At 40.7% G+C, this 27,296-nt stretch overlaps 2 protein-coding genes across 5 annotated transcripts; one reads left to right on the plus strand and one right to left on the minus strand.

The window, feature by feature from the left end:
* Positions 1–359: 359 nt before the first annotated feature.
* Positions 360–12,644, minus strand: qtrt2 (queuine tRNA-ribosyltransferase accessory subunit 2). Of its 3 annotated transcripts, XM_042398925.1 has the most exons (9): positions 12,561–12,644; positions 12,048–12,251; positions 11,903–11,958; positions 10,114–10,190; positions 9,391–9,600; positions 8,206–8,405; positions 4,974–5,143; positions 1,410–1,524; positions 360–1,262 (listed from the first exon to the last, which is right to left on the minus strand). In XM_042398925.1, exons 1-9 carry the CDS (start codon positions 12,572–12,574, stop codon positions 1,010–1,012), a joined length of 1,299 nt encoding a protein of 432 aa, XP_042254859.1. In that variant the 5' UTR covers positions 12,575–12,644; the 3' UTR covers positions 360–1,009. The 3 variants fall into 3 exon arrangements, with proteins under 3 accessions (XP_042254859.1, XP_042254858.1, XP_042254860.1); XM_042398924.1 differs by having other exon boundaries at positions 12,048–12,597; XM_042398926.1 differs by having other exon boundaries at positions 4,992–5,143; positions 12,048–12,596.
* Positions 12,645–12,730: 86 nt separating this feature from the next.
* On the plus strand, positions 12,731–27,225 carry ccdc191 (coiled-coil domain containing 191). Of its 2 annotated transcripts, XM_042398920.1 has the most exons (17): positions 12,731–13,237; positions 13,880–13,918; positions 14,188–14,323; positions 14,428–14,577; positions 15,890–16,068; positions 16,233–16,456; positions 18,220–18,376; positions 18,516–18,706; positions 18,916–19,165; positions 19,902–20,323; positions 21,695–21,786; positions 22,130–22,212; positions 22,302–22,403; positions 22,574–22,717; positions 24,141–24,293; positions 24,670–24,824; positions 27,044–27,225. In XM_042398920.1, exons 1-17 carry the CDS (start codon positions 13,160–13,162, stop codon positions 27,183–27,185), a joined length of 2,697 nt encoding a protein of 898 aa, XP_042254854.1. In that variant the 5' UTR covers positions 12,731–13,159; the 3' UTR covers positions 27,186–27,225. The 2 variants fall into 2 exon arrangements, with proteins under 2 accessions (XP_042254854.1, XP_042254855.1); XM_042398921.1 differs by lacking the exons at positions 24,670–24,824; positions 27,044–27,225 and having other exon boundaries at positions 22,574–22,701; positions 24,141–24,263.
* Positions 27,226–27,296: the final 71 nt, after the last annotated feature.

Consider the following 27,296-nt stretch of genomic DNA (forward strand, 5'->3'; position numbering starts at 1 on the left):
CCTCACCTTCAAAAAGTCTCCCTCCATCGCTGCATGGGAGTCAGTAGAGACCCATATCTGTATCTGATTTTTATCCCTTCTCAGCAGCGGGAACGGTGGAGCTGTCAGCTCAAACCTTCAGTTAACCTCCCTGAAGCCCATGAGACAGAAACCGTCACATCTGCATGTGGAAAGCAGCTCATCTCATACATGCTAGTTATTTTACATGAAGTCAATAAACAGTACATGTGTGTGAAAAGCTGTTAGAGGAATCCAACTGAAGCATTAAAAATATTCATGTAGCACATGAACAAATACTTGATGAAGAAAAAAAACAAAGACAGATCAATAAAGTATGAGATGACAAACCCTCAAGGAAATCTTATTATAGACATGACTTTTTAATATATAAAAGCAGAAAACTGAACTTATTTTGGTGATTTTTTTTCACTGTAATTAATGGTCACTCGAGTTGGTTCTCCCTCCGGTCTATGCTGCTGTGTCAGTCAGTCCACATTACATTAGTCATCTGCTGACCTGCAATCAGACCACAACAGGAAGCACATAGGGATTCAGCCATAGTCGACAGTCCACCACCATCAATCCTCACATTTCTTTCTTCATGCAAATTCTTCTTGACCTCTCATGAAGCTCCTTTCCCTCTTCAACCACCTAACCCTGAGTCCGTCTCCCGACTATCCACTCAGATCAATACAGGGGCTTAAGAGATGTGAAACCAGGGTATAAACCGAAGGCGCAAACATCAAACGGTTGTCTTTATCTGTTCTGTTCTGTTTTCATCCTTTGCGCTTAGCTGTGCTTGAGAGACATGACTTTGGTAACATATGGAGAGACTCAAGTCTCAAGGTCTCTGCAGTATAACAGCTCATCCTCTAACTGGGCTGGGAAGAGCAAGAAAGCACTTTGATTGCCTCTGGCCAGGCTAGTCCAGTGATCCTTAAGAAGAGGAGCAGCCCCCCATCCTTTTCCTCCCCAGAACAATCCCTGTCTTATCACTGATTCTTCTATCTTATTCCTTTGTTTTTGTCTGCCAGTCTCTCTCCCCGAGTACCCGTCTCTTGAGGAGGTCCAATTTATCGTTAGCCAGAGCTTCTCTCAGGGCGCTGAAGAAGCCGTGATAGTGGGCTGTGTTGTGGATCATGAGCAGGACTCCAGCCAGCAGCTCATTGGTCACCAGCAGGTGGTGCAGGTATGCCCTCTGGTGGTTCTTACAGCAGTAGCAGCCACACCCCTCCACCAGGGGCCTGAAGTCATCGTGGTACCTGGATAGAAGTTTACACAGTTCAAAGAAAGTCAAAAACAGACACCTTAAATGTAAATCGAGTGTGCAACAAACACATGAAAGCGAGGATTTTGCAAGCATTGCTGCTTGTCAAAACTTTTAGGGTTTTATTATAGCTGCAACAAACCTCTTGTCTTTGAGTTTGATCTCAAAGGATGTCATCTGTGTTTGATCATCGAAATTATGATCTCCATTCTGCTGTGTCTCCCCTGCTGCGTCCCTCTCTTTGTGCAGCTCCAGCACTGCAAAAAACAGACATGCATCTCATTAATCCCAGAACACCCTAAACTACTCTCACCATAATTTGATCCTCAAGCAGAAAAAAGCCCCTATATATAGAACCACGGCGCCCCATCAGCCCAGCGGCAGAAATAAAACGCCAACATATAATGTAGCTTGACCCCTATTAAAACACTGCTGTGTCCTATATTCTCTCTTGCCATTATAATATAATTACTTACTGGCTATATTCTGACTACCAGCCTGTTTTACACAGATTGGTGTTCAATGCAAGGTGACTTCACTTAATGTGATGAGAATGGAAAAAAGTAACTAGAGCTGATGATGAGCTGTCATACGCTTTTATTAAGAGAGTTGTTGTTATTCACAGTAGGGCACAAGGGAAGAGTGGAGGTTCATAAAATGTATGTATTGGAAAAGCTACACCTGAAACTCTGGAAAAGTTTAAAGGTTAAATGACAATCTATAATAACATGGTCTGTGGGGAGCTGGTAAGATCCCCAATACGTGTTACTAGCAGCTTCCCTCAAAAGCCAATAATATTGTCTTTTGGGAGACGCTGCTGGAAAGAAAAGAAACTGAACGCTGTCTAGTTTGTGTAGCTCTGGTGGATATGTGTCACCATGGATTTTGCAGGTTAAGCAGATACTAATTGACTGAGGTTTGTTTTATCTCTGACTCACAGAAAAATGTGACAACAGCAGCTGGTTGAAACTAACTGCTGAGCAAAGGTTTAAAAACCGGTTCATATACAGATAGAAGTGGCAAAGCGAGCTCCAAAGTATGTCAGCGTGTGTTCTTTATGTAGAATTTACATAAAATTATAGACACACTATTTGTAATTTCAGGGTTTGCAACACCAGAATCCCCAAGGTCACTGGAAGAAATAAAGGCTCGGACGGGGATCATCAGGTCTGCAAACTTGTATTAACAACCCTCTGATATCATATTTTGTTTCAATGTAAACTTTGTACTATTCAAACCGTCCCTCTGTTTACATAATTTTTTATTACAGTTGCATAAGCCGAAAGTTATATGTTAATTATGTGCCTTCTTGAAGAATGTTCTACCTCTTTTTAAATTATTTATGTTGCTCTTCCTTCCCTCAGGTTGCCATTATTGTGTTGTTATTGTACTGTATATTCTGTTTGTACTCTATTGTACTATATCATGTAACCATGGAGAAATCTGAAATTAGAAACAGGAAGGAAATGGTCCACGGTGATGCATATAAGCACATAAAAAGGCAACAATACAGCAAAATGGATTTAGTGGAATCTGTGAAAAAAATGAAGCGGCAACAACGTATATAAACAAACTAGGAAAAGGAAATCATTATGGAGCTTACCCATGAGAATAAAAAGGACAAAATGAGGCCCGGGAAAGGCTAATAATATGCAAAAAAAATGGAGAAGTGAGCTGTGCTGATGAGAAAATGGTGGACAAAGTGCAGTGAGGGGAGCATAGAAAGATTGGATGATGAAAAGAGGAAATTCTGAAGATGGAGAAAAGGAGATCCAACAGAGGAAAACTCAGAGAGAGTGAGAGGAAAGGAAGGAAGGAAGGGGGTGAATTAGCATATGGTCTGCTGTGTCAAAAAGGACCTTAACTGGGAAGCGGGGGTGTTGACACCCCCACCCCCACCACATGGGGCCTTGTAATTGGCTGAGAGGGGAATTAGAATTTCTCTCCAGGTTTGACACCATCACACCATCTCACCTCCGCTGAACTCCATTACGCTCCCTGTGCAGAATCGATTAGTGCTGCCTGACACAAGATGCTGCCAGATACCAAACTTCTCTGTCAGACGAGTTTAACACAACTTTTTAATGAAGCGCAAAGTCCGCCACGGGCCAACTTGTGCGTTTCCCACAGCTCATGTCATAACACTTCTTTAGCTTTTCACTTGGGACAACGATCAGAACGACTGGCCTGGACTTAATTGTTACCTTACTGGAGCCGCAATGAAACACGACATCGATTTCATTTCACCAGCTGAATTTCTTTCTACCCAATTATTTTGACTGACCTGAGGCTATAAAATACACACATACAATTTGGTTCACTGTTAGATGTATCTCTGATTTTAATTCCCTTATCTGCCGGGTGATGTGACCACAACAGACACGCACTTTCTGCCTATTTACTGTGTGAAAACAGGCTCAAACAACAGCCAGACCGAGCCTTAACAAACTGAAACTAGATCAGGGGTTGCTCATTCACTGCAGACACTCTGCAAAGTCACACTGATCTGATTTAACTTTCGTTAAAGATGGTGTAATTAGAGAAAATTCCCTGTGCAGCCTCTTTGCTGCCAGATGAATCTGGTCTACATTTGTTCAAGATCATTACCATAATTCATTTTCAACTCTATGTACATCATGAGCATCTCCTATAGAAATTTAGATAAGCCTACCAGGCTCATTATTAGGCATATTTAATCATCAGCTCAGCTGGTTATCAGCTAATAAAATCAAACTGGTGCCTCTTCCCCCATTTCTAATATTCTCTGTATATATCTCAGCATATTTACAACGAGGAAATTTATATCACTGCTTTGTCTCCTCTTCATCGCTTTTATACACAGCAGTGATGCAGGTAAACAATTTCGGTGAGAGGAATCATATTTAACACCATATTAGCGATCACATTACTTTCAGGTTTCATTATAATCCGAAAGTATCTGGTGGGAGAGACCCCCTACCCAAACTCCCAAATTACATAGTGACATGTCAGTTTGCTCAAGGCACACGCTGCAAGCACTTTAAGACAAATGTGAGTGTTTTATATCTTTTTTGGGGGGTAATTTCCTTCATCACACTTGTGTAAAAAAAAAAAAAAAAAAGTAATTGTGTGGCTTTAGGCAAAGTTGCTTTACCTGAGAGGTCACTCTGTTTGACAAGAGCAGAAATGTAAAAGTAAGAGATGAAAGTGCTGCCAAATTCCAAAATGTCTCATCATTTCCCTTTGATCCCTTTTTTAAATTCTGAAACAAACCCCCGTGTGCTTTGATTTAAATGCTACATGTAAAAAAAAAAACATGTGACAGTTACACAGGTTACTGCCTGACAAGAAAAAAGTGTATGAAATGACACATTTACAATGGGGAATGCTTTAGCAGCCTAAAGTGAATAGAGGTTGATGCAATGGGAATGTTAGAGCAGCTGAAAGTTAACAAGCTTGATATACATCTATAATATGTACTTTGCATATTACAATATCCAGATGAGGCTGTAGCACAAGAGAAAGAATAGACTGAATAGAAAATCATTAAAAATAAAATAGGCTGTTTTATTTATGGAGTTTGGTGCTAAGGGACCAAATATAGAAGTTAATAAATCCCGCCAGCGGATCACAACTGCCAATTAAGTTAGTACGTAAAACCTTTTTTATTCGTCTTTTTCTGAGATATATATTTGCCTTCTAAATGACGTAACTTTATTCACCACACCTGCAAGGGGCGCTCTACCTGCGCGCTCCGGGTCCGGAGAGATGTCGAAGCTGAAGCAAAGAGCGCAGCCTCGCTCCGTCACCTGAAAGGGGAAGAAACTCTCGAACAGGTCCACGCCGGCCTCCACGCACGCCAGCACCTCATCAGGTCGCCCGACACCCTGCAGCAGTCTGAGAGTCACGCACAAATACAGCAGGAAGCCAAGCATGAATCAAATTAGAATTGAAATAAATCAACTATTTCCAATACACACTAATGTACCATCTGCAACATATTAATGCAAGAGAGGAGGCAGGCACGAACACCAGCAGCATTTCTCTCGAAAGGTCATGTGCTTTTTGCTCTTACTGGGCTTTCAGTTAACTGGTTCCCTCTCATTCTCCACCTGCAGGCGTCAAGGTCAAGCCCAATTTAGCATTCGATAATGACTCGACTCCACTTTCCAGAGGGAAACCGCATCTTCTAACAGCCAGAACAGCAGGGTTCCCACACCTTCTTAAACATCAAATTCAAGGACTTATCAAGGACTTTCCAGGCCCAATTCCCTCAGACTCAAGGACCCAACACGACATAGTTTGAGACGCGGATCAAGGTTAGTTACGACACAGAATTTTTATGAGAACTAGCAGGCTTTACAGAAGCTCACAGACTATGTGGTCTCTTGCCTTTTCTAACACAGCAACACAATATTCTAGTCTTGAACAAAATATATAAATCCAAGCACTATCAATGACCCATGTCTATTTATGTCTACTTTCAAAAACTTTTTTGATTTTTTGGGTTTTTTTTTTTTTTCAAATTCACAAACTTTCAAGGGTTTCAAGGACCCGTGGGAACCCAGGAATAACGAGTAGGGATGGTGTCCCATGGTATTCGAGATCAGCCTGTTCACGAGCAAACTACCACTCCTCACAGTAGGGTTGAGCCATATTGTATCGTTCATGATAATATCAGTATAATTTTTAATATGATCAAAAAAAATTCATATTGTGATTACAGCGATATTCCAACCTCGTTACGTAATGATGTCATACCGTTACGCACAGCAACAACAAGTATGGCTGAAAGCAAAAGCAACGTTGCTACCAGCTCCACGGTGGAGGAGTTAGGTCGGGTAGGTAGGGGGCGACTTCAGTGGTGTGGAAGTGGTTAAGTTACAAAAGATCAGATGTATAACAAACCGCTTTAATATGTAAGAAGTGCAAGAAGGCTGTAACAACAAAAGGGGGCAATACAACAAACTTATTTCATCACCTCACACAGAAGCACCCTGTTGAGTACAAGGAGAGCCAAAAGTCCTATAAGAAGTATTTCGTCAAGAATATCATTATCGCAGAAATACCCTGAAATATTTTGATATTATCTACAGAATAACCTCCACGGGATTCAAATATGGCAAAGCTAGATTATCTTGTTATCAATGTTTCTGTTTTATCATTAGTTTTAGTCTTCGCTGTCACTCCTGTAGTTCAGTTCAGTTTGTTGTGACAAGGGAAAAAAATTAGACATTTTTGAAGATAAGCTCTGGTTCAGTTACTGACTTATTACAAACGAACCGAGAGTTATAAACATGAGGTCATTTAGACTGACAGGTAACTCATTGATTGAGCAGATCTGGTGATTATCATCCTGCATCATTTAAGCTATGTACATGGATCCATGTGGGAAAAAATCAGTGCTTTCCTGCACAAAAGTGTTTATATAACTTGGTGTAAGGATCTCATGAAGACGTAACAGTCAGAGCATTGGTCGAGACTGCAACTGGAAGGGCAAAGACCAAAAAGAGGCGTCTTGAATTATATTTTGGTAGTCGATATCTGACGGACCAGGACAAAAAACATCACTGATGACCTGACATGCACATGTGTTACTATGGTTACCGAATAAAGTTGCATAATTATATAGATCACTTTCTTTAAAGTTCCCACAATCAGCAGATGGATGAGCGTAGCTTCTGAATTCATGTTAAATCTACTATCACAGAATCCTGCAGTTGGTCTGCTTTGCTTTCACACTACGAACAAACTGCAGCAGAGTGCGCTTGGTTGTTAAGTCCGCACACCAGAGTTTGATTGACAGCTTTCACACCGACCTAAATGAACCAAACCAAACCAAACAGGCAAACACACCAGCATTTGTTTGAACCAAACCAAACAAGTTAGGTGTGAAAGTACCTTTTATGTCTCTTCTTGCTGACATTCATCTGACACACAGAGAAAAATGGAAGCCTTCTTAAAAACATTTGGTTTACAATAACTTTTCTCAAATCTGTTTTTAAGGTTGAGAATAACTGTTTGAATTTGACATTGTAACTTCTATATTGTAAAAATGACAAAATGTGAGCGAACTTAAAAAATCCAGTTACTGCCAGCTATCAATGCAAAAACAGGAACAGTGGTAGATGGACAAAGAGTAACTGACACAGGTAATATCCATCAAGGTCCAACTGAGATAATGACTGCTGACAGACTGCGGAGGGGTTGGGCGAACTTCTGGGTTTTCACTTGTAATCAATCAAGCAGGATAATTAATGGATTGAGCAGGACCCAACAACTGGGACCGGTCAGTCTTTAAATCACACGGTTTTGCACACAGATGCCCATAACTGCACTGCTGCAGTTTATTACAAAAAGATATTACAAAAAAAGTAAAAATAGGCAGGTATCAATTAATTAATCTATTGTTAGTAAAAAATGAATGAGAATCAGTTCTGTCCGAGCTTCATAATATGTTGAGTTTCTTTCATTCTTTTCATTTCACCATTTTATTTTGTCGTTTCATTTCTTTTTTCATGAATACTTGATGAAGTAATCTATTTCACAGTAAAAATTGTTTTTTAAAGTGGACATTTCTCTGCCTTTTATATAGTAAATGATTCATTTAAAAAAATGATGGTGACTGATTGTGAAAATAATCTCTAGGTATGCCCCTGCAGGTCATCTTTCAGAGCATCTACAGGCTGTTCTTACACTGGCTGACATATGCAAGTCATGCCCTTTGACTTTCATCTCTCTTATTGATGTCAGGATAATGAATAACTGAGTAATACAGATGGTACTGTTTGTCCTCCCACCCACTATACTTTCTTTTGTTCGGTTGTAGTTGATTCAATGTCTTTAGTGAAAACTTTTCAATTTAACGCTGGGGAAGAGTGAATGACACATGGAGCAAAAATAAACTCCTCTTTCAACTGGAATCAATCCTACATCACACAGCAGTGGGCAGTGCTGACCTGGGTTTGTCCTCAGGCAGCTCTTTGGTCACAGCAGTGATGAGCTGGGTCCTCAGGGTCTGGTCCATGGAGCCTGTCTGGAGGCCATCCAGGCAGAATCCTGCCACAGGCCTCTTGGCTGTCTCCTTGGCTGAGCGCACCCTCTCTTCCAGGATGTCTCCTCCCTCCACCACCCCGAAAATCTCCACTCCCTCCAACTCCTGGCAATGACAGATGGAGGAATAAACAACTGACAGAAAGAAACCACTGACAGAGAACAAGAAAAATAAGTAGATGCTTAAACCAACAGAGCATAGATGGTAAACGAATAAAAACAGGAAACTAAATATGCAATAAATAAATCATCAGTGTTGTGCACAGATCTGCTGCTGATTTCTCCTTTCATTCAACACTTATCCTCACAAAGGCAGGCGATGAATGAGTTCTGCGAAAAGCTTTAAGTTTTATTCTTGCTAGAGCCCATCTGGGTTCTGATGACTCGACGTCAACTTGACTGCACATCAGTGGGAGGGGAGACACGGTGGGGGGTGGGGAGCGGAGCTCGGTAGCAATCAGGCAGCTCAGTACAATGTTGATGTCAAGAATTACCTGCGGCACGCTGTCGGTTCTGTTTGGCTCTTTGCTCAACATCGCTCTACACTTTACATTTACTGTCCTGAGGGAAATTTGAATTGCAGCCAGGCAATAATACAGACAGAAGAGCACATAAATGCAGCATTTAGCAAAGACATACAGATGGCGAAACACACATTTGATGATATAAAAAACTGTTAAAAAGACACACAACTTTCAGATTGATGCGAACAAAAAGAAACACAAAAAACTTCCTACACGTGACAACTGTGAATCTCCTCATCATATGAATTCTTTTCTGTCTGTTCTCTCTATCATGAAATGAGGTTGCGTTTCACTGCTTTTAAAAGAAAATGAAAACAGGTGATTTCATTAGTCACGCCTCTTGATAATGTGTGTACCCACTGATAATGTATTCCTCCTAATCTCACTGTGTTTACAGCCGTAGCACAGCTGCACAGCACCCTTGTGACAACAAGACCACCAAACATCAATCAAAATCCTGCGTGCTTGTGCCGTGCATGACCGACTAACAAAAATAGGGCTTATAGAGAAGTCTACTGCGTAGGAGAGCAGTGGTGTGTGTGTTCTGATTGCAGGCTGTGTGTCCACCTGTGATTTTTGGTGCAGCAGCAGACACTCGTCCAAGTGGGCGAGAGTTCGATCCACCGACTTTCGAACCCTTTTGCGGGAGGTGTTGGTCTGCCAGGTCTCTCCGTCTGCCATGCTCTGGTACCAGTCCGGCTGTATGATCTTCTGAAGATCCATGAACTTGTCCACCGTCAGCTCTATTCGCCCGCCGCTGCCCCACACCGACACCGTCTACCAACAACCCGGAGAGGGCATTTTCATTTTAAGAGACATTTGAGATTTCATATTCATGGGCTTGTCCTTTAATGTTTTCAAACTGATTGTTGAAGAGATAATTAAAATATTTGATCTTTTGTTACATTATAGCTGGAAAAAATCCAGGATAAACTTGTAGTTTATCTCTGTAAAATACTTTTGGCCATCCAAGGACAATAAAGGCTGCAACTGTCAGTTAAGTAAAATGTACGTAAACTGGTTTTTACCTTAAGATTACAATATAAACAACATATAAAATACTGGAAAAACGGACTACATATGTGTTGCTATAAGATGTAATCCATTACGAATGTTACTGAAAGACCCTGCTCCTCTGTAGGTATTGCGTTGCTCATGTCAACCCGATTTTTTTGCTAGAAAACATCAATTAAAAAAGTTTAAAAAATGAGAAACAACAGAGACAATAGCTCTGCTGATGCTACAATGTTAATCTGCTGTTTCTCTTTTTCAGCAGAAGCCCGATCTCACCTTGTAAGTAGTATGACCTGTCGGGAAAGAGGTCGCGGGGTCATGAAGCGAGCAGTACAACACTGTATCATGAAGACCTGCACAAAGTAATCAACAGAAAGTACGTATCACTCACATACAACAAAACCAGAGGGATTACACTCAGCAATGTCCGAGCACGAAGCAAGGTGACGGAGAGAGACACTTCATTACTGCATGTTAATGTAGCAGCTCCGGGTCTGGAGAGAGGAATGAGCTGTGGCCTTATCAGCAAACCCAGCTGCAGCAGAAGATCAAAAGGTGAGAAAACAAAAAGGCCTAATAACAGCAAACACTGCTATTATGTCTAATTATTCAATCACAGCTCTCGCCTTCTGGGACTTTAGAGACAATACTGTTGTAATCCCCTGACAGTTTAACAAGTGACACTACAGCGATTGCATTTCTAATTTGGTTGCCTGAGGCAGGGTAAAGCTTAGTACCACAACTACTGTTCCACAAAGCTGAATGAGGTCACTCTTCTGGGGCATTTATATAAATATTACAGAGAACAAAACTACTTTTTAAGTCAAGCTCATTGAGCTAATCAGCTTTTCAATATTGAACTTGACATACTGTATATTTAAAAGCATGCAAATTTGCACCAGTCTTTCCAATTTAGCCGGTGGAAATGACTTCCATAAACTCCAAGCTCTGCAGGGTAAATGTGTGCATCATGTATGCGTGACATTTACATCAATCAAACGTTCACACCAGTACAGGATTTTAAGCCCGGCAGAGGTTCTTCAGATGTTGTTGTTGTTATTTGTGAAATGTCTGATGCAGAGGGTTAAATGAAAATCACAGTGGAGCAGAAGATAAATAAGGTTAATTTAAAATAGTTAAACCTCCTATACAGCCTTCTGATCTTACAGTTCTGTGTAAACAACAACAAATGCAGCCTAATGGTTAAGATGCGTACCATGCATATAATGGCAACATACATGGTTTCATTACAGCCAGGGACCTTTATTGCATGTAAATCCCCTTCTCTCTCCCAACACATTTCCTGTCACCTACTGTTTACTGTCAATTACTGCAAAATACTACAGATGCCTCTATGGTCAGAGGACAGACAGTTGTATAACTGTCCAGAGTCTGAACACAGTTCAAATGCCATGTTGGTCCCTTAACAGGAAGAAAAAAAAGACTATTTTGAGAAAGATATTTACACTCTAAACCTTTTTTTACCTTTGTGTAAATATTGAAACATAGTATTCTGTCAGGGATTGCTCAAGTATCTGCTAATACAGAATGACTCCAATACTCTCTTTAAAAACACCTTGCATAAAGAGTGGCCACAAGCACTTAGATGTCATTTCACGCTAGAGTTCAGGGGCTATAACTTTTTAAATATGATATTTAGTCAAGTATTTCGGCAAATCAATCCATTGCAAATATTGGGAATCAGCACTATCAATACTTTTAAATGCACATGTTACAGTGATTCCAACAATGTCATACCAACAGGAGAAGAAGTTTGGTGCCTGTGTTAGGCGCCTGTAATTAAATCTCTACTGCATTAGCATGTAGCAGTCCTTAATGATTTCAGTTAGTTAAAAGCTAATGATGGATTACCTTTTAATCAATACTGAATACATCTGAATATATTGGAATAAGTGTCATCGTTATGTATGTCTAATCAATGGTGTTTGGTCTGTTTGAGTGTCCCAACTTATCCTCTCTGCTCCTCCTGCTTTTCCCTGATTACTCTCTAGAAGATAAGTGGCAGTAAGAGAGGAGAGAGAAAGTGTGATGCAGCTCACAGTACCTGAAAACTTCTTGAATCCATCCTTAAACTCCTCCAACACCTCCTGGTGCTCTGCTCTGGAGGGGGCAATGACGGAGATGTAGGTTAGGTTACAGAGAGAGTTCAGTGTGTGTGTGAGTGTGTGTGTGTGAGGAGTATAGCTTACACGTTGGACAGGGTGATCTGAGTGACAGAGGGGAGGGTGCTCAGGGTGTGCAGCGTGTCCTGGGTTAGGTGAGGGACTGTGCCAAAGTGTGTGTACAATAGGCACCCCGGGACCTCCAGGGAGTGCTGCCCCGTCCTGCCCAGCCCCGTCAGGACACCCAGCCGACCTGTGCCCTGAACCACCCGGAACAGCTCCAGCTTCATCCTGCCAGTCGCCATACGAGCAGACAAAAGGCTCTCTCTCTTAAATGACTGCACGACAATTGTCTCAACAGTAAACCCGGCTGGCTATAACGTCAGCTGAAGGCACAGACTAGTGAAACAGCATGTGAATTAGCCACGCAGCTAACTAGCCTCTCCACTCACGTGTTACGACTATGTGCAACCTTTCGCCGATTTGAGGTGTTTACTGCTAATAAATGACGGACTTTAAGAAAACCTACGCATTCACAGCTGTGTTTGTTTGAGTTATAAGTTATACGTTTTTAATCCAAGGGCGCCTTTCTTTGCTTACCAACGAAAAGTCATTGAATTGCAGGAACTACAAGTCGAGGAAATATGTCGTCATCAACAACGGCGACAGCATTTGAAAAACTAGAAAATACACTGAAATGACCAATGACACCTTTTTTCGTTTAAAACATCAAAAACCATTATTATATTCCACACAAATCTCCAAATGTGCATTATATGTCATTTATTTTATCTTACTTTAAAGATTCTTTCATTTTAAACGTAATTTTGGTTACTTCTTTAGCGAGGTGAACAAAGTTGCCATGGTTACCTGAGAGACGCCTGAACTACAAACAAAGTCAAGTGGGACACGTAGTTCTGAAATGCTATCTTGGTGCCGTGATTAGCCTAAAAAAACGGGTTCATACACTACATTACCCAGAGTGCTCTGTAATCGTATCGATGGCAGTTATGTGCACAGGTCTTGGCTTTTGCGAGGGACTCTTTGTAGTTATTTCTGAACATATTTTGATGGCATAGAAATAAAATAAGTCGACTATTCTGGTTGATGAACGCTGTTGGTAGAAGATCAGAAGAGGATACTGAAATGCTGGTTGGGATTACACTGTAATAGTGTACATTATAGTCTGTAACAAACAGATGATGACACTCTCAGGTCATGATCCTCACCTGTTCAGGTGGAGGAGGCTCAGCAGGAGTAAAACATCTGCAGACAAGGTAAGTTTAGTCTTTGGATTAAACTGACCACAGCCTCTATAGTGATTGGTTCAGACTTCACTACTGGGAAAAAGGAATTAAACTATGCTGTCTGTTTTAGATTATAAATCAAAGGGGCTCACCTCAACACATTCTCTTATCTTAAACATAAAATATTTTCCCCAGGATTATTAAAATCCCCTAGAGAGGTAAAACATAATGATTTATGTGCCCTATTGAATTTATGAATACAGGGAAAGCACATCAGTGTTAATACTATCTATAGGCTCATAGCTTGTGTCAGGGGAAGGTTTAGAGATGTCATACAAATGGCCTTTCTCAGAAACTCACATGCCTGCAGCTGAATCGCTGCTAGATTGCACTGACTTTTGGATGTCAGGTAAATGAATCTGAAGTAATCTGCTGATTTAAGGCAATGGCTAAGCTTTCCCCTGAAATAATCCGCACACATCAGGAATTGGCTCAGCCCTCAATTTGCACATTGTGCCTTTAGGCTCAAGGTGTCTATAAGCTCATCTGTGTACTTTCAAACGGGCAAAGGTGACCATAGCATGAGCACGAGAGCAGCATTTTCATGAACCCTGTGGTCTCTCGTGCAAACAGAATGAGCTCACACATTAAATTATTTTCTTTCTCTAACAGATGCATTTGAAGAATGGTGATATAGACCAGTGGAGGAAGGTAAGGAGAACTTACTGTATGTGCAGATTTGTGTTTATATTAAGTAGTATCATAAGTAGCCGATTAATCGATTAGTTGATCTAGAGAAAGTTTTGATAAGTGATTTGCTACTTTTCTCTTTTTTTTGTATCACTTTCAATTGAATACCTTTGGGTTTTACAACTTTTATATAAAAAACAAGCAATTTGAAGGTGTCACCTTGGACTGATAGGCACTTTTAATATTTTCTGATACATTTTTACTCCTCTCTTGAAATTCCTTGTCCTCAGCAAGTGGAGAAGGCCTCTGAGTTCGCTGTGTCTGAAGTCTTCTCCCATAAGAAACCTCAGTCAGGAAGCAACAACCTAGCTGTACCTCTGCAAAGCTCCGACCAGTTAAGAGCTCATGATGACGCCTACGGCGAAGGTAGCAGCACATAAAAAGTGTCTCTAGAGACATGTAACCTTCATAATAGAGAGTGTGTGCAGCGGCAGGCTGAACATTGATATTTGGGTTGTTGCATCTTGCAGCTCAGGCTCTTTTAAGCGATTGGCTGGGCAGTAAGTTGCGTCTGGAGCTGGAGATGGAGGAGGAGGAGGAGGATGACCTGATGTGCTCCACTGAGAGGAGAAGCCCTGCTGCACTGGCTACTGCACAGCCTGCTGCCTTGAACTTTGATGGTACTGAGCAACAATAAAACCTGTGTTTCCGACCTGAGGATAATTTTTAATTAAGCAAGACTTGTTCAAATGCAATACTTCTGGCCATAATGGGAATTGGGAGGTTTACGTTTAATATGATGTACAGTATATTAGGACTGCTGGATTAAAGCTAGTATGTGTAGTTAAATACTGTGTTTGAATGACTAGTGCAGAACATCTTTAAATAGTTCACTCCAAGTGAAGATCCAGTCATCACGTCACCTTGACACCAAACTCAGAAATACCAACACTCAGTGAGTTTAGACCCTGTCAGTCAATCTCCCTTCTTCCAAACCAGTTAATGTTAACAGAGACATGTTTGAATTTTAATTTTTCAAATTAACTACTTTTTTAAGGTTAAATTAATATATAGTTATACAATGTTTTTTTATAAAGGTATCATTATATATTATTGGTTTGGCCAAAAATTTAAACAAAATGAAACATGAATCACTACCAGCTATTAACTATTGTCATAAACTTCTGGTAATACTACGAGTTAAAGACCATACCAGTGGTTTTGCATGTTTTAACTACAAATCATGTCACCTATACTTTACATTGCTGCTGACCTTTTTTTAACAAAGATTATAAGTCTTTATACTGATTTACTACTTTTCAGTTACTCGTTGGCTTGAATTATTTTGACTGCAGTATGAAAATCAACTTACTTTAAACATGCTTTGATTTTGAATTTATCATAGTGAGCATGTCATTAACTTTTTTTTTTAATCAAATTAAAGTTATCATAGTGTAGTAATACAGTTGTGATGCAGGACTTTGTTGAAAACCATTCAAGAATCTAGACTTGACCATCAAAGTGCAAGGTTTTGAATGCAAGGAGCTACAAACTGAATCTTTATCTTTCCCACAATGTGCTGACTTTTCATCTTCTGGGTTTCATATTCTAACAACAAAACTCATGAGTGTGAAGCTTTTCAGCAATTTTCCCCCAAATGTGGGATGTTTGTGCTTCCAAGAGTTTTCTAAACAATCCATAACTCCATTACAAAACAGCTGAAAATATATAGTACATGCAAAGTCAGCAAGTGTTGCATCTCCACACATTGATTTTCACACCATGGTGAACTGAACTGAAACTAGTGGCCACCTGACGGGAAGGAAATCAATCTAAAAGTATTGTATGCTTTGCAAAACAGTCTGCAGTAATTTAAAATACAGATGATTTGCAGTTAATGGGATAAAACAAATAAAGCCACTGATATGGTCCTTTAAACACTCCTTCAGTTGTGATACAGTATTTCTCTTTCACATTCACTTATGCACGTAGATCTTTACACCCAACTGGCTGAGGAAGAAGAGCACAGTGCTGTTAGCAGCATCCTACAAGACCTGATGGAGCAGGAGGTGTTGGACTCTGGGATGATGGAGGAACTGGCGCTGGATGTTGGACAAACAAGGAAGAAGTTCAGAGACCCAATCATCACCATGGAAGCACGACACCAGCAGGTATGTTCCCAAATGTTCCTTAAATTCCTCAAGTTTCATAAGACATATGAATGCTGTGGCTTTGGAAACTGTCACCGTGAACAGCCCTGAGTGAATCAACTGGAACACACGGGCACCCAAGTAGCGTTCTCAATTACACTAATTGCTGCTGATTGCCACTGAAGGTGCGAGAGAACAGGGCTCGGCGGGATGCTGAGAGGCAAAGGCAGCAGAGAGAGATGGAGGCTCAGCGGGGTGCCAGAGAGGAGGCAAAGAGGAGGGAGCGAGTGGAGGAGACGAGGAAGAAGCAGGAGGCACGTAGGCAAGAGGAGATGTTGCAGCAGGAGATGGTGAGACTGCGACGGCAGATGGAGGAGCGCAGAGGCCTGGAACAGCTGGTTCGACAGAGGTATGTTTTCCACTAGGGGTGTGCCGGAATACAAATACATTATTTGGCACAGCACAAATAGTGGTATTTTTACAAATATTTGTGTCATACAAATATTTTAAAAATTATTTGTTTTTGGGAAGAAATAAAAACCCATGTCAAAAACCAGTGCACAGGTCAGTTACATTGCTATCTCAGCTCCACTGTCACATCCACCTGCTACATGACTCACATTTCCTAATTTGCACATCACTCTCAGAGTTGGAGGTGTTCCCCGGAGAAAAAGCTGAGCTACTGACACATGTGAAGTGCTCCCAAGGGACTCTCCATAACCTGTTGTTCCCCTTCTTCCCCCAAAGAAGGGGAACAACAGGTTAACTTCCACAAAGTTAGGTTGTAAAAAATAGGCAATAAATGAAAAGTTCAAAGCAAGAATCGCCTTGAAGTTCTTCCCTACACATTACACGGTGTGTTGTCTCTGTGTTATGGGTGTATAAATAGGTAGAAGTCTGTCTGCAATGAGGTGATGAGTTAAGTTTTAGCTCACTAGTCAGAGCAGTCATCTATGATCTGGGAGACTCCAGTTCGAGACCCAGTGTGGGGACCTCCTTCGTAAGGTAGTTTATTTAAGAACACTGTAAAGCGTAATAAAAACAACAGGATTTTAAGCCTCTTTCCACTTTTATTCGAATACAAATACGAATAATTTTGCTGCCTCAACAGATATAGACACAAACACAAATACTGGGCTCTCTGCTCATCCCTAGTTTCCACAACAACCACTGACCTCTGCTGAAGTGGTTACAACAATCTCCTATATCTGAAATTACCCTCAATCTCTGATATGATTGCATTGTACATGCCTGCTTCACCTTCCTATAGTGGAATCCACTATAGGAAGGTGAAGCAGGCAAGGGTCAGGGAGCTGTGAATCAACAGCACAAGTATGCCTGTGATGAGCTAGCTTCCTGACCCAAACTATTGTCAAAGTGTTCCTGTGGAGAGTACATAAGCCCTTGGCGAGCATGATGAGGCTGCTGTTGTGTAACCCTCTCTATGTGTGTACTCACCAAGGCCTTTGCTGCAACTGGAAACTGAGCCGAGGTTACTTTTATCGTCAACATCATTGTGAAAAGCAGTCGACAGGAATCAAAGTGCCACCTTTAGATATCTTACTTTCTGAAAATGTTGCGACTAAGAATAGTATTAATGATATACTTTCTGTTCAGATGTAACTTAATTGAGTGGGAAATTATATAAAGCACTTCAAAACGAAGAATAGAAAGAAACCTGGAGAACTGATTGGACAAGTGGAGTAAGGACTTGAGTACATTGTCTGGAAAGTAAATGTTTTGTGATGACTCAAAGTAATTGTATATTATGCATCATATGTCAGGAAAAGATTCACACATTCAATTTATGTATTAAGTGTAAAATGAAAAGAGTCTGAGTCTTTGCTCTTTGGGATTGTTGGAAAGGTAGTAAAATATGAATTGAACCTTGTGTTTTTCAGTTTTGGCCATCATTAAGGTATCCTTATGGATGGATTATTTTTTAATCATCTGGTCATAAAAAGTTTCTTCTTAAATTCTGGAAATCTAATTAGGCACCAAAAATACAAGACTGGAGGTCATTAATGTTATATTAAATGAAATTAATGTAATTAATTAATGAAATTAACATTTTATTTATTTGCAGTGTGATTGTATGGTATTGAGTTGTACTGTCAATTTTCATTTATGCCAAATTAAAGTATGGCTACTAACTGCATGTTTGTCCCACAGGGAAAGGGAGAGACTGGAAGGGCAGCGGACAGCGAAGAGCCTCCAGTCAGCTCCTCCACTTTCCACAAAACAGCAGCAGCGGCGGCAGCAGCACGACACAGAGCGACTATACAAAGAACAGAACATTCAAACCATGGTTCACATGCGCAACCTCAAGGTTGGTACCTGTACTATGTGTGTGAGTGTATGAGTAAGTTGTACAGTATATGTGCCTACGTTCATTCTTATAATTGTACATATGAGTCACAATAACTCCCAGGCCTGCATATTTTCATGCCTTTGTGCTCATGTTTTAGTGTCTGCAAAGGCATTTCTCTGGATGGTATTCAGTGGTGTTGAACCAAAGGCTACGTATGGGAAAAGCCAAGGCCCTTTATGACTGGAAGAGGCTGCTGACAGCCTGGCGGGCGTGGCGAGCGGTGGTGTGGGCAGAACAAAAGCAGCAAGAGGTGATGAGAACAGAAGAGGAGCTACGAGCTGAAAACAGGCAAGAAAAAGAGAAAAAGTACTATGAAGAGTCCTGTTAACCTTTTAACCTGGTAGAAATTCTGCTTTTTACTTCAAGTGACAAAATGCAAATCACAGGTACCTACCTATATTTGAGTGATACTACTAATTATTAAAGTATGATGAGAGACAAACAAAACATTTGTTAAAGCCATAATTGAAGTTTAAAAATACAATCACCTCCTCTAGACAATGCAAACTGGCTGTGGAAAGTGACCGAAAGCGGTTGCTGCGTTGGTGTCTAAATGAGTGGCAGCTATGGTGTCGCACGGAGAAGGAACAACGAGAGCTTTTGGCCCAGCAGCAGGAAACCCGACGCAAGATGGTCGCCTTGATTAATGCTGCATCAACAGGCAAACTCAAGGCCACAGAAACCCCAGCTCATCAGTCAATAATGGCCCCACCTGAGGCATCTAACCAACCAAAGAATGCAGACAAGGTGAGAGGTGCACTTACAAATTCTCATATCGTCAGCAACAATGCACAGGGATAAATGCAAATGCTCTTTTTTTAATGTTTGCCACTAAAAACAAAACTTCAACTCATGAAGAGTAACTCAAATATTACACACCGAGTGAAATCATGACTTAAACATCAGCGTTGTCCTTGGCAGGTGATGCCAAAGGCCTAATTACTGAGGCAATAAATAAGTTTAGGGACTAAACTGAGTAAGAGTTTTGTTTCCTGACTCCTCTCTTCTCTTTGCACCTCCTCTCTTTGCACCTTTGACCTGAACCTTTCACAGCACATCAACCAGGGAGAAAAAACGTTTTTCCCGCTGAAATATTCATAACTCTGGAGAGTAAGAGAGCAGGAAACATTTACAGTGTAAATGTAGAGGACAGGAACGCATAAAGCAGATGGAAAGAATTCTAGAGAGAATTAAGAGGTGTAGGATAGTGGAACACAGTTCAAAGACAGAAGAAATGGAGCAGGAGAAGAAGTTGGAGTTGGAGTGGTCGGTATGGAGGTCATATGCTCTATCAGGCCTCTGCTGCTTATTTATCAGGATTCCTGAGGCTGAATAAAGTTTCAGTGGAGACTAAATGCCCTGCGATACTGATAGGAGCTTGATACTGCATCTGTGTTATCCCCTAAGCTGTCTATAAACCTGGACCTTGGGGCTGGTTTAACTTTGCCATATCTTATTCTCTGCCCTGTTTTATACTCTGCAGGAAGATCATCACAGGTCAGGCACTTTAACCCCTGATGCCTCTGCAGCACATCATGATAAAACCCCAGTGGGTGCTGTGGCCCAGCCCACTCAGCCATGGCAGGTGAGCCGGCGCCACGTGGCACCGAATGCTGCTGAGCTCCATGAGGCACGGCAGAGAGGCGAGGGCGGCGGCTTTACCCGCTCAAAAAGTGCAGTGTCACTGGGCAGCAGGTTTGAAAATAGACACGCCGTCCAGCAGCAGATCATCACACAACAGAGGAAACTGCTCAAGGAGCAGCAAGAGCAAATTGCTCAGCTGAGGGAGAAGCAGAGTATGATCGGCTTGGGGCTGGAAGCACAGAAATCCGCAGCATTGACTGAGCTTTCTGTTCCGGGGGCTTCAAGGCCAAAGAGCCAAAACTTTGACCCTACAGAGCGGAGGTAGGCTCACTGCATGTCAAGGAGAGTGACGTCCATTGTGGGTGTATCATACTCGTATCAACATGTTAAAAGTGACAGATTTTTGCATCAGTCACCTCTTTGTGAAAGAAATTTTCAAGATTTCACTTTCACATAAGGCACACTTTATTAAGTTGTAAGTGGCTTGATTAGTTAATAAATAATTTAATAAATAATTGGTGTTTGTAAGCCATTAAGAGCAATTTTTTGGGTTTGTGAAAAATCTCTTTGGCGGGTGAGTCATTCATTACTACTATACTATAAGTAGTAGTTATACCACTTACTATAACTACTCTTGCATTTCTCAGTTTCTAATAAACATGATCAGTCATATTGACTTTATGTTTATTAGCTTAAATGTTAAAGTCATTCATTAAGGATAATAAACCATCAAGTCTGCAGTTAGGCATGTTCATTAAGCTATTGATAAAGGATGAGTGAGTTTCTTACTCATCAGTGAAATGTTAATGAGTCATCAGAGACTATAAATATTAATAAGTCCTTAATTAAGAGTTTGTACAATACTTAATTAAAAAGTCTGCAGTTGTAAAGGGGAATAGTTAATACATGGGTTGTACAGCGCTTATCCACTTAATGCTATTGGAGGATAGACACCAACCAGAAAGATTGTTCACAACCCGAAGATTATTCTCAATAATGGTCTACAAGTGATTTATAAGGCATCAGTAAATTATTTATTAACTGTTAATAAAGCCACAAGTTACAACTTATTAACTCTTTATGAAGAGTGACTCATTAGGAAGTGGTTCTATTTTCAGCAAGAAGAGTAATGGCTGAACAAGTTGGCAAGTCATTGTCTGTGGACACCTCAGTGGCTTAACATAGTTTGTTTTGTTTTGTTTTTAGAAATAATACCCTTTTAAAGTAATGTATTGAAAATCTAGCATGGTACAGACACTGCTTGTTTTCATGAGGCTCACGGAGGTGAATTGGAGTAAAAGCTATTATCCGTTAATAGCTTTTCTTATTAAATGCAAATCACACAGGAGTAAATACAAAGGAACTGATCAGCCACAGAATGATTTAAAAGCTTAAATGCCTTTTCCAAGAAACTTTTGAATTTATACAACTTTTTAGAGTTGTCAAAAATAAGTCAAACCTTCAACATAGTTCTAAAATGTTTTTATCAGTAAAAGCAAAAAGTTCAGCACAACATTGAAATTCGTTTATAGATTTATGGACAGTTTGATGCCAGCTTGAGCTCTTCTTGAGCTGATACCTGTCTGAATAAAATTTGCCAGGCAGGCGAGGATCAAGAAGATGCGAATGTGCAGACAGAGTTTTGACGTGCCTTTGTTTCTCTGCGTCTGGCTGTGATTGTTTCTCTTGCAGGGCACTGAGAGTTACTGGAGAACCTGACAGTCTGCACGCACCTCCGAGGAAAGCTGTCACACGCCTGACGTACCCCCATCCAATCACCACAGGTCAGTCCGCGAGTCCCCATACATATACATATACAAACTCATATATGGATATAAACACACACAGCAGGTACATGTTCTTGGAAACATGTGCTGTACCTTCTTTTGTCAAGAAAATTGCATGACCCTGTCACATGCATGGAGACATAACTTTCAAAGACATAAAAGCACATAGGTCTATAGCCCCTGCGACAGTCATGTTTACCTTAACTTTCAGTGACATTGTCATGATATGAAGGGACATACAGTACATAAACATCCACGTATCCACTCCTGAAACTCTTGTTGTACCTCTGTAGCATATCTTGTGTTCAGCTCTCTCCTCTCCATCTCTGTCTCTCTGAAGCAATGGAGGTCCGCGCACATCAGCGAGCGGAGCGAAAGAGGGAAATCGAGGAACTCAAGAGAAAGAAGGAAGAGGAAAAACTGGTGAGATGTTCCACAAGTTCCCACTGTGTAAGTGAAACCATGTTAAAAAAAGACAAACTTCATTATTAAAATAAAAAACCCTTTCTCAGGCTGAGATGAAAGCCGCTGAGGAGCAGAGGCAGAGAGAGGAGGAGGAGGAGAAACGCAAAGTAGCAGCAAAGAGGAGGGAGGAGAAAAGGCAGGAAAGAGAGGTAAGATGTGTTTTATATGGAGGTTCAAAGAGACGCTGAAAAACATGAGTCGGAATACAGAAAGCAGTCTTCTCCCAAGAGTAAGACCGAGCGACATGTAGCAGGACTGTACTCTTGTGACACATTGCAGAATATTAAAATGATATCACGTTCTCTGTGTGGGTGTGCAGAGGGAAGAGGAGAAACAGAGGCAACTGAAAAGGCAGCAGGAGCTCCTGAAACTGGCCCGTCAACACTACCACAGATCCTTGTTGCTACGGCGAGGCCTGGCACCGTGGAAACGCCTCATTCAGCTCAGGCAAGCCAACACACAGGTACATCACCTGTTCAACCACCTGTCCCAAATTCATCCTGCCTTCAGTCCTCTCTATCATTCAGAACGCAGGAGATGTTCTTGATTCTGGCCTTTGAAGAGTGCACTAAAAATCTTATTTGAGCAGATAATTGTGCACTTCAGGCGTTCCATTATCACAGATTTACTTGGAAGAGAATTACAATACACTAAAAAGGAAGAATTTTGACCTCCAAGGGTAAATATGGCACACAAAAAAGATATTCATGGATTTGAATAACAAAAACGTTGCCTGGTTAGACTTGCTTGAACATTAAAAAGAGCACATACTGCATGCGCATCTGCTATCTGGCTGGAAGGCAGTCAAACAAAGGCAATGTGTGCACAGACTGTAGTCTATCAAAGGCTTTTTATAATTCAAATCTTGAAAAGTGGCTAGATGTTTTTTTATGACACGTGGCCCATGGGTGGAAACAACACCCCCCCAATCTTCTCAGACTAAAAAGCTTGTCTAGTCGTTGCTCTGCCGTGTCTAAGGAAGATTATAAACACTAATCTGTACAAAATTCTAGCAATACAAAGAGGATTACACATGCTTTTTTCATTTTGTCTTAACTACTGTGATGCAGTTGCCTCAACCAACGAGGTAGAACAGCACAGACATTTTCATAACACTCGTAAACCAATAATAGGTGTAATTTAAATCACTTCTTAAAGCTTATTTTTCCTTTTTTGCTTTGGCTGTCAATGATTTATGTACTTTTATCTATTATCTCTGTTGCTGAGATAATTCTATTATAATAATAGATAATAGATAATCTAGTACCATCTTTGGCCATTGTTCCATTTAGTTAATATCCATCTATTGGTATTGTATTTTCCCTGCTTATAAAGTGCTTTGCAACTTCAAAAGTGCTATTTAAAGTTGATTATTATTATTATAAAGTACCACTTACCACACACTGTGTATCCACAGGCAACCCACTCTAACACATTTAATAAACTGATAATTGTGAGCAATGAGCAAACTGCTCTGGTAAAAATACTCCCTTGGCAGCAAAATCGAACAAACCCCAGGCAAAGCTGCAAAACACACATTTACAGTACCCACCAACCATCATATACTCTTGAATATGTACTTACACAAAACTTACATACACTCACACACTCAAAAAAAGGCAGAGGGAAAACATCCAAACAAAAGCGTGTGACACAGTATCATTGTTTCATCTTCAAAATGTTCCTGCCTTTGATCCGCATCACAAATGAACACAGAAGATGTTGTACATACACTTGTTTCACAGCCAGATACAAAAAGCTCTTTGTTAGATGTCGGAGTGCTTCATCATTTCATACCACTCCATTGTTTCTACCTGGCCCATATGATTGAATTTTGGATGCATTCATCAGCGTGCATCGGCGCTTTTCTTTTCAATCCCTGCCAGCTGGCTGAGAGACATCACAATCTCTTCCTCCTGAGGCGGTGCACACTAGGCTGGAAGCAATCAGCAAGAGAGTCCCTGTGTGAGAAAGAGGTTTCTGCTGACCAACTGCACCAGCACTTTTTGCTTCGGAGGAGCTTAAGCTGTTGGAAAAGAGTGTGTATACACCCGCGCACACACACACACACACACACACAGTTACTCAATCAAGATTGCAATCCATCCTCTGACAGTGAGCTACAGCAACACCTTCCTAATCTCCTCTCCTACCTGCACTCAATTTCTGGTTGAAGCGAGTACCATCTTCATCACTTAAAATACTGAGAAACTTGAAACTGTTGTATTGCTATGAATATCAAGTCATTAAACTGAGACAAAATGATGATTATACTTCTATTAGATGGCTCATTAGGTTTAATTAGAACTAACAGCATTTTCCAGCTTAGAAAAGATGAATATGTACGTTTTCAAAGCAGGATAAATCTGTATTTTACTACAAGTGATACACTTTTATACTCCTTGTCTGCATCAGCTGAAGGACTGGCGGATGATTCAGGAGGAGCGAGCCGAGCATTTCTATCGCACTCGCACTCTAAGGAGGTTTCTGCTGGCACTGCTGGACTACGTGACCCAGGAGAGGCTGGTGGAGTGGGACTGTCAGGAGCTGGCTCAGGAGCACAATAACAGGTCTGCTACCCGTGACTTTCCCATATGTTCACTGCATGGACGCTGCATTGTGTCCCACCCCCCTCCATTAACATTATTAACTAACAATATAACATCTTGTGAGACTTAAATTGCCAGTTGAAATGTAATGAAGAAACCACAACACCTTGAATTCTTATAAGTGTTAATTTTCACTGTGTAGACATTTTGAGGCCTATTCTATAGACTTTCAAGATATTCAGACACCATGAACAAACTTGATTTGTGAGTAAAATGTTTAATAAGTACTGCAGAATGTGATAAAGGTTAAACACTGGAACATTCACTTTGAGTATAAGCAGAAGCTGAACATAAACTGTATCACTATGAAATGTGAGCATGATTTGGCAGATTTTTTTTGGGGCAGTACATTGTGATATAAAATGAAAGAGAACATCATCTTCTTTGGCAGACTGCCTCATATCTGCTGTTAGCGATAAACGTCTCCTCAGATTATGATTAATGGAGTCAGTCAGGTATTTGGCTACACAGGTTGAAACTTCAATGTGACAAAACTATTTTGCATGGTGCAGTGTTTTTAAACTTATTGTCTATAGCTGCAATAATACACTTTCTATCTACCTCATGTCTTTACTTTTGTGAGTAAAGATGATATATGGATCTAACAAGACTGAGAGTCTACAGCCACACTACAGACTTGGTGAATAACATTCTTCCGAAATGCTAACATGCTGATGTTTGGTAGTTATGTTTACCATATTCACCATCTTGAAGGATAGAATTTTAAGCCTGTCATTAAACAATAGCCAGGTGCCCATATGTTCACTTAAACTTAAAAGTTTTCCCTGCTGTAATCATTCCTGCTGTTCATACTGGCATTACAGTAAAAGATTCCCTCCTTATGTGCTGTCAGTGCAAGTGATAGGGGACAAAATCCACAATCCTCCATCTGTGCAAACATATGTTTCTAAGTTTTTCTGATGATAATATGAGGCTTCAGCTGTCCAAACTAGTCAAATCAAGTGGATATCTTCCAAAGTTACAGCCTTTTTGTCACTCTCCATGCACTGCTCAACAGGGAAACACTATAAAGACTTTGGAAGTTATCAACTTGATTTGAATAATTATGATGGCTGAAGCCTCATAAGCTTCAGATAAACTTTTGAATATATTGTTGCACTAAACGAGGACTTGATGTGTCCAAATGTGGATTTTGTCCCCCATCACTTACATTGAAAGCACATTCGGGGAGGAGTATGAACAGGAGGGATGATTATGGCAAGTAAAACCTGTTTAAATGTTCATATGAGAACTTGACAGGTGCAGGTATTTGGTCATAAACCAAAGTGTTGGACAAATTTCAGTTTGTCCAATGCGCTAGATGAAAAGTCATGAGAAACCATCAAAGTTATTACATTCATCCTGAAGGGTACATGAATGTCAAGACATGTCACTCAAAACCACAAATATTGATGCTGGATAAAATGTCATAAGAGCACCAAAGTCATTACAATTCATCTGAGGGGGACATTAATGTTTATACCACACGTCATGACCATCTCATAGCTGTCAAGACAAAAACAGCAAATGTCAACCTCATGGTAGTGCTAGAGGAAAAGTCAGAGGATCACCAAAGTGGAAGTAGGATTCATCCTCCATGAATGACCATAAATGTCTGCACAAAATTTCATAGCAATCCATCCAATAGTATTCAAGATATTTCGGTCTGGACCAAAGTGGTGAATTGATTGACAGAGGGACATTACCATCCCTCGGGCCATGCCACTGGTGTGGCCAAAAAAAAAAAAGTGTTTGGTGACTCATTGTTAAACTTACCTCATTTGCATTGTAATTGTTTTTCAATGTTTGTTTTGCTGCTAAATATTTATTTTAATCCAACAATTACATCTTGCCTCAATTATGCTAAATAACACTAATACTGCGTTTCCCACTGTGGACTAAATTTGTTTGCTGCAGCACTGTTCCAACTTCACGATTTCACTGTCATTGCCACAAAATGTGAATGTTTATAATCTTCAGCTTCTCTGGTGAGGCAACTAAATGGCCGCAGCCTGCAGGTGAATTCCAACCAGCTGCCCAACTGCTATAGTCCACGAGCTCCCAGTAACATCGTGTGAAAACTCATTAGGTGTTGATAACCCAGAGGTCTCAATAATTCAGTTTCTTATTGCTTGCATGCTCTGTTCCCGTCTGTCCCTCCATCTGCCTCTACACTTCAGACGGGTGTTGCAGAGATGTTTCCTGGCCTGGAGGCAGCTTCCATATCTGCAGCGCAAAGAAAGAGAGAGGGAGGAGCGGCGGGAGAAGCTGGGACGGAAAGTGTCTGAGGTTCTGCCTGATTTCTGCTCCTATCCACTGTAGAGCCTCTGGGACAAACAGTCACTGTAGGAGACAATGTGCATACCGACACAGAGGACACACAAACATCTCGATAACTGCAAAGAGGACAAGGGCGCACACACACACAGCAAA

Source organism: Thunnus maccoyii, chromosome 21, assembly GCF_910596095.1.
Source record: "Thunnus maccoyii chromosome 21, fThuMac1.1, whole genome shotgun sequence".
In the NCBI taxonomy this organism is placed as follows: Eukaryota; Metazoa; Chordata; class Actinopteri; order Scombriformes; family Scombridae; genus Thunnus; species Thunnus maccoyii.

Coding starts and splice junctions, on each gene's coding strand:
- qtrt2 (XM_042398925.1), bottom strand. Junction 11,959..12,047: donor CAGATCACCCTGTCCAACGT/GTAAGCTATACT, acceptor TGCCCCCTCCAG/AGCAGAGCACCAGGAGGTGT. Junction 1,525..4,973: donor AGGTAGAGCGCCCCTTGCAG/GTGTGGTGAATA, acceptor TGTTTTTTGCAG/TGCTGGAGCTGCACAAAGAG.
- ccdc191 (XM_042398920.1), top strand. CDS start 13,160: ATGATGACACTCTCAGGTCATGATCCTCACCTGTTCAGGTGGAGGAGG. Junction 16,457..18,219: donor GAACAGCTGGTTCGACAGAG/GTATGTTTTCCA, acceptor TTTGTCCCACAG/GGAAAGGGAGAGACTGGAAG. Junction 18,377..18,515: donor TTCACATGCGCAACCTCAAG/GTTGGTACCTGT, acceptor CTCATGTTTTAG/TGTCTGCAAAGGCATTTCTC.